This window comes from Neomonachus schauinslandi, chromosome 13, assembly GCF_002201575.2.
Source record: "Neomonachus schauinslandi chromosome 13, ASM220157v2, whole genome shotgun sequence".
Classification (NCBI taxonomy): Eukaryota; Metazoa; Chordata; class Mammalia; order Carnivora; family Phocidae; genus Neomonachus; species Neomonachus schauinslandi.
The window spans coordinates 93,292,905-93,299,948 of NC_058415.1; the positions used below are offsets into that span (position 1 = coordinate 93,292,905).

Below are 7,044 nucleotides of genomic sequence, written 5' to 3' on the forward strand. Positions count from 1 at the left end.
TATTGACAGGGAAATGTCTCAAGTGTGGCCAATCAGACCTCTCCCCACACCCCTAATATCAGAATCCCAAGCGAGGGGGGGTGGGGAGCTGGTGCTGGCTGCACACTCCTGGCACTCCAGGGCCTCAGGCCCCTCTTTTTCCTCAGCCTGGTCCAGGGGAACCCTCCAGCCTGTAAGCCCCTCTCCTTTTGCTGGAGGGCTAGATCAGGTTTCCGTGGCTTTCACCCCAAACTCTTGATGTCATCAGCGCCCTGAGTTGAGTTACCATCTGCAAACAGGGGCCTGCAAATCTGTAGTCCTTTGTCTTCCTCACACTCATGCGTCTTAGATTCTGCTTATCATAACTTTGTTCCATCCCCCAATTTATATCTAAGCCAGTCTTCTCCATTAGAAAATGCCACCCATTCACGCAGGTGTTCTGGACAAAAACCCGGGCCACCCTGACGCCCTCCTTCAGGCGTTTGCAGCGTAACGCGCTGGTGGGCGCCTTGCCACTGCCCTGCGCAGGCCTCGCCCTCCCTCGCTGCGCCCCCTCTCGGGCCCCCCAGCTCTCCCCCCTCCCCAGTTCCCGCTCCACAGGGACCTCCTATGAGACGGCAGGTCAGAAGGATGTCCCTCCTCTCCCACCCCGCCCCGGGGCGCCGTTCTCGCGGCTCCGGTGCCCGGACGGCCCCGCACCCACACCTTCGGGGCTGAGGGGGGCTCCCGTCCGCGGCCTCTGCCGGAGACTCGCTCCCCAGGGACACCGCCGCCACCCCAGTGCGCGCGGGGGCCCCCGCAGGAGCCCGGCCCGTCGGCAGAAAAGACGGCGCCCGGCGCCGGGGGCCCGCCCCGCCCCCCGTGACGTCCTTCCGCCGACCGCCGCGGGGCAGCCCTCCGCCGCGAGCATGCCGCGACCGGGCGGAGACGGGGGAGGGGGCGCCGGCCTAGCCCGCCCCCCGCCCGGGCCCGCCCCTCGACAGGTGAGCCGGCCGCACTTCCCGGGCAGCAGGGGGCGCCCGTGCGCCGGGGTCCCGCGCGCCGCGCCGATCTCCACCCCGCAGGCGGGCCCGGCTGGCGGGCGTCGGGGTCGGGGGCAGGGAGTTGTTGGTGGAGGGGCGGGAGAAGGGGCGTGGGACGGACTGTGGCGGGGCTGGGGGCAGGGCCGAGGCGGGCCGGGGCCCGGGGGCGGGGGGCGAGCGGGGAGGAGACGGGGGGCCCGGGTGGGTCGGGGTGGGCGGGCCCAGGGTATTGGGCGGGTCCGACGGGGCGGGCCGGGGAGAGGGGGCGGGCCCTGGAGGGTGGGGCTCGGAGCGCGGCGGCGGGAGGGGGTGTCAGTGCGCGGCCGCCCGGCCAGGGCGACGGCATGGGGCGGGTACAGCTCTTCGAGGTCTGCCTGAGCCACGGTCGCGTCGTCTACAGCCCGGGAGAGCCGCTGGTGGGGGCCGTGCGCGTGCGCCTACGGGCGCCGCTGCCCTTCCGAGGTGGGCGCGGGGTCCCCTCGGCGGGGGGGGGGGGGCGGGTCGGCGGGGCTCAGGTGGCTGCGCAGCACCTGCGGCTGGGCGGGCACTCCCGGAAGCAGCAGCTAGTGGCGCTTGGCCTGGACCCGCGGAACTGGTGGCGCCTCCTGCCGCCCCCTCCCTTCCCCTCCCGCAGGCCCGGGGAGTCTTGGGCCCCGCCGGCTGCAGGGAGGGCTGGGGTGCCGCGGGCCGGGCGGCGCAGACCCGCCGGGGTGGGTGGCCGCTGGCAGATGGAGCGGAGCAGGGAGGCCAGGGTGGCCCAGTCCTTCCGCATGTGCCCTTCCTGTTCTCTCCTAGGGTCGGCCAGAGTCGGGGGCGGGGGTTTAGATCCTGCCCACCTTGCCGAAGGCCCCTCTGACTTGGACACGTGCACGCCCCCGACCCTCTCTGTCGGGTCTGCAGGGTCCGCTGCACCCTGTACCTGCTGGGCCCTCACCTGGAGCCTGGCCCACGCTGGGCTTTCTCTCCCACACGCCCAGGCCCCTGGCGCAGGCCCTCAATCCTCATGTTCCCGCGGCGCACCCGTTTCCACCCAGGCTAAGGCTTGGCCTTGCGAGCTGGGAGGGTCTTGCTCATCCCTGCGTGACCCAGGCTTCCAGCCCAGTGAGCATCTAGAAACCGAACCCGAGCCCTGCTGGCTGGTCCTTCTGCTGGTGCAGACATCTGGGACTTTGGGACTGGGAGTCAGGTTGCTGGTGTGGCCCTTGCTAGGGCTCTCGGCAGGTGCGGGCCTTATCTACCATCTGAGGTGTGGGCAGGGCCCTGAATGGGACTTTTTCAAAGCTCAGCCCTCAGGGTGCCACCCAGGTACTCTGTGCCTGATTGCTGGTTCTGAGCGTGAGTGTGCTCCTGCTGGAGTACTTCTCCACCTTGGATGCTTGGCCCAAACCACAGCCATCAGGCAACCCTCTGGACTTTGATCCTCTGCACCCCTGCGTGCTTGGTAGCTCAGTTCATCTGGTGCCTCTGAGGACTGAGAGCCACTGCCCGACTTTCTGGGCCACCGCTGCCCGGGTCCTGGATGGGTCTGACTCCTGACCTTGCCATGTTTGAGGCCGCAGGGTTTAGGAAGAAACTGAGTGGGTGAAGGTACCCCTGGTCAGGCGTCCAGCCTTGTGCGGTCTCCTCCTGATGACTCACACCTCCTTTCCTGTCTCCTCGGTTGGAGTTTGGAGTTTGGGTGGGGTAGTTATGGTGGTGGCAGGGGGCACAGCAGGAACAGTGCAGCTCTTCCTTGGGGCACAAGGAGAGATGACAGTTGAAATGGGAATGAGGGGAGAGCCCAGGGCACAGGAAGGAGGGGTGGGCTTGTGGCCGTGGGGATGGCAGACATGAGACCCCATGCAGGAGCCCACTGCCTGGCTCATCCGCCCAGTCATGCTTCCGTAGCTGGGGCCCAGGGCAAACAGGCTGTTACTGACCACAGTGAAGCAGAGTCCCCCAGCCTCCGTGTGGTGGGTGGGATGTGGGTGAATGGACAGTTGGGCCATAGGGTGGTGAGGGAGCCCCTGCTGATGGTCCCCACTATAAATGTGCCAGCCAATCGCCCGAATAGGGGAAGAGAGATAGGCGCCTAGGCTGAAGAGTAGATGGATGATGACTTTGAGCCAGAAGAGTTATTATTCAGGTTGTCCCTGAGGTGTAGACAGAATGTGGTGCTGAGGCTGTTCTGGGGCCTTCTTTTAGCCCTGGTGGGGTTTGGAAAAGGAAAGGCTGTGGTTCTTTTTTCCTTTCATTCATAAGAGACTTGTTGGGCTCCTGCTATCAGCCAGTGATGCAACAGGGAGGCCCTCCAGTGCTCCAGGAGGACATGGAGGTGGGAAGGCCTCAGGCCTTCAGGCCCTGCGGGGCTCCTAGTCTCGCCCACTAAATGCTTGTCTGATGAAGGACAGAGATGATTTGCACTCAACCATGAGGACACTGGCTGCCCTCGGAGCAAATGCAGAAGGAGAAAGCTGTGGAAGGAACTGGCTCCCTGGAGCCCAGGTCCAGCCGAGCCTGTTCTGCTCTCAAGGGTGGGCATTGGGGGCGGCGGGAGCCTAGACAACAGCAGCAGTCAGCCCCCAGCTCGCCAGCTCACTGAACTCTCACCGTGGGGCAGATGCCATTCTCCCCACCTCCCATGGACCAACTCTGTGAACCCTCAGAGCAACCCAGAGAGGGGGGCACCATTACTCTTCTCATGCTTCAGACTTAGAAACAGGACAGATGGACGTGCCTCAGAGGCCAGAGCTTTAGTGAAAAGATGTGGCAAAGGCTGGGCTGCTCTAGGTTTGTGGGAACTGGTGGAGGTGGGCGAGACCTTTGGGACCAGAATGAGGAGTGAGCAGAGATCTTCTTGGTCAGATGGCAGATGGTGCAGGGAGGAGGGCTGCTGGACAGGGGAATTCCGAAGTCACTCTGGAACACAGTCCACATGATGATGTTCCTTGGAGAACAGGAGCAGCCCCAGACCTCCAGATGGACGCTTATCAGTTTGGTGCTTGCCTTTCTTTACCCACCTGAGCACTGTTGGAAGCGAAACACCTTTAAACCTAGGTGGTGCAGCAGGGCATGTTGCTGTGCACGGAGGCCGGCCCCGGTGGTGCCCTTGCTGCGAGGCTGCTGGGCACCAGAACGCACCTGCCCCTGTCCTGTGCCTTTGCCTCGGGGCACACACGCTGGTGTGACAGCTGTGCTCACCTGCAGGAGCGGATCCCCCTGCATGGGGTGGGAGGACCAGCCTACTCTGCGTGTCCATCCCCTGTGCGTCCATTGTACCCCTGCGGAGGAGAGTGGACAGGAACAGGCCGTTTGACTCCAAGATGGTGATGGGAAGCTGCTCGTTCAGGCAAGGTCCCCGCAGGGGCTTTAGCATGTGAGCAAAAAGAGGCTCTTTGCCTGGGCATTGGGAAGGTCATAGAACTTGGGCCCCTCTGGGATACCCCAAGGGTTGGTGTGATACTGTTAGTTTTTCTGAGGGCAGGTGACCCCGCGGCTTGTTCACCTGAATTCTGGGGGCCGCATCCAGGCTGGGTGGGTGACTGTTTTAGGCGTTTTGCTGTTGGACACGTGGGCTATGCCTAGATAGTTTGCTGTTAACAGTGTTGCTCGTAGCTCCTGGGTAGATGGGGTGGATTGTGAGAACCGTTGGGTCCTCTGGGCTGTGCATGTAAGGTCCTAGCAGATCTTCCTGGTGCTTTGCTAGGGCCCCTGTAGCGGCCTACAGTTTGATCACCGTAAAGGAGTTTTCCATCTCCTCTCCAACACACGTCAAAATATTTAATATTTGCCAACTGATAGGTTAAAATGGTAACTCATTTGAGTTTCTCTGATTTCTACTGAAGTGGCATATCTGTTCCTGTCGTCTGCTGCTATGTAAAAGTCACTTCTATGGAACAAGTCACCCCTAAACTAGGTGGTTTAAAACAACCAGTTTATTATAACTCACAGCATTGTGGATTGGGAATTTAGACAGAGGTGGGCAGGGTGATTCTTCAGCTCTGTGTGCCATCCACTGAGGTCACTTGACAGTTTTCAGCGGGCACTGGGCGAATCTGGGGACCACTTAATTCCTTCTGGCATACTCTGCTGGTCCCAGAATTCACAGGGCAGCCATATTCAAGGAGGGATGCACCCTCTCTGTGGGGACTGTAGAGTGGCGTGGCATCTGGAATCGTCACACTTCCCCTCCTTTATTCACTCCCTTGCCGTATTTCTCTCAGGATGTGTTCATTTGTAGGAGCACCCCTGATGTCTCTGATTTCTGGGATAGGAACAATTCCAGGTCTGGCCCTAGGAGGGGATGGCTGATGAAGTGTGGATTAGAAATCAGGGCTGAGGTCTGGTCACTGGCAGTGCCAACGGGGGTGGAGGATAAGCCAAGGGTTCCCCCGGGGAAAGCCTGGTGGTCTGGGTGGCCAATAGGAGGCTTGTTTTGTCAGGGTTGGGTTGGCCTGTGGAGACCCAGACATGTCTGTTGTGGCTGGCCCCTGGCCCTGGGCACTTGGGATACCAGGTTTCTCCTGCCTGGTGCCTCTGTCAGAAGGGTGTCAGATTCTGAGTCACCTTCCCCTCACCTGACCATCAAGTCAGGGGAGGAAGAGGAGAGGCTGGGCAGGGAGGCTGACATCTTTGGCCTTGTCTCAGCCTTGCAGTTAAAGGAGGGGTGGAGCCTCAAGGCTACCTGTCACTGAGCCCCCAGCCCCTCCAGCTGTGGTGTCCTCCTTGCTGGTCCAGCCACGGCCTTCTGACCATAGTGGTCTTTGGGCAAATGCCCACTGAAGTGGGGAATTTGAGTTCCTGGCCACAGGAAGGTGGTGGTGACCTCTGCTGCAAACGGTCCTGGTCAGAGAGAGGACCAGGTCCTCTCTTGATGTAGGAAATCACCCCTCCTGGGCAGCACTGGTCCAGGAAGCCAAGGGTGTCCCCACCCTGCAGTGTGCCGGGACTCTTGGGTACCTTATCTGCTCAGGCAGGTCTGACCACATTCCTGCATCATGAGGGCTAGCAGTTAGCTTCCTGGAGCATGAAGGGGCGCCTCCCAGCCTAACTGACTTGCCTGTGAGCCAACACGAAGTGGGGCTGGAGGTCAGCTGCCCCATAGGTTTCTGTTCATTATTGGTGTCCCAAGCATCCCTTGTAGGGAGCTGAGTTTACACAGGTCTGGTGGGCCCAGGGGTGGCTGGGAACCAAGGTTACCAGGTTGGGGGTTGTCCAGGTGTCATCTGGGTGACCACTGGGGCCCTCCTGTTCTGGACTTTGGGACAGATTTAACTCTGTGCCTCATCACCCTGGCTCCCTGGGAGTACCTCAAAATGAGGGATGGACATGAGGTATCCTCTGAAGGGCAGCAGGTCACTTGCTGGCCTGCCTAAGGGCCAGCACTCCTTGGTGTGCCAGCTCTACCTAAATCTCTGTGATGGGGGCAGAGAGGGGCCCAGGCCAGTGGCTGGCTGGGACTCACACTGTCTCCCGACCTTGCAGCCATCCGAGTGACCTGCATGGGTTCCTGCAGGGTGTCCAGCAAGGCCAATGATGCAGCGTGGGTAGTGGAGGAGGGCTACTTCAACAGTGCTCTGTCGCTGGCTGACAAGGGTGAGTTTGGGAGCCTGTACCTGCCTTGTCACATGTAGTGAACCCCTCCAGGGCAGACCTTGGTTGAGAGTGGGGCTTCTCTCCATCCCACCTCCTCATCTGCCTCGGCTCACCCACCCTCTAGCAGGGCTTTGTACCCTGATGTGTTGCTCTCCCCAGCAGGCACTAGGCATTGCCTGGTAGAGCCTGGGTGGCTGAAGGGGGCCAGCTTCTCCTTGATTTCGGTGGGCTCTGGCCCCTGGAGTAGCCCCGTCCCCTATTCCTGTTTAAGCGAAGCTCTTGTACCCCTTCCTTTGCCCAGGCTGCAGCCCTGTACTGCTAGGGTGCCTGGAGTCAGAGGCTGGGAGACCCAGTAGCCAGACCCAGTATGAACTGTTTGGCTGCAGTGCCTGCTTCTAACCTGTGTCCCGTGGTGTCAGCTCGAGGCTCCTGAGCCCTTCACCCCACCCCTGCCTCCTGTCTCCGCAGG

General features: G+C 61.4%; 1 protein-coding gene across 3 annotated transcripts in view; it reads left to right on the forward strand.

Moving 5' to 3' along the window:
* The first annotated feature begins 1,325 nt into the window (after positions 1-1,325).
* Positions 1,326-7,044, forward strand: part of ARRDC1 (arrestin domain containing 1) — an 8,333-nt gene continuing 2,614 nt past the window's right edge. For all 3 annotated transcript variants that reach the window (XM_021690998.1, XM_021690999.1, XM_021691000.1), the window contains exons 1-2: positions 1,326-1,463; positions 6,465-6,575. In XM_021690998.1, coding sequence (XP_021546673.1) covers positions 1,346-1,463; positions 6,465-6,575 — 229 coding nt within the window. In that variant the 5' untranslated portion in view covers positions 1,326-1,345. The remainder of the gene's footprint in view (positions 1,464-6,464; positions 6,576-7,044) is intronic.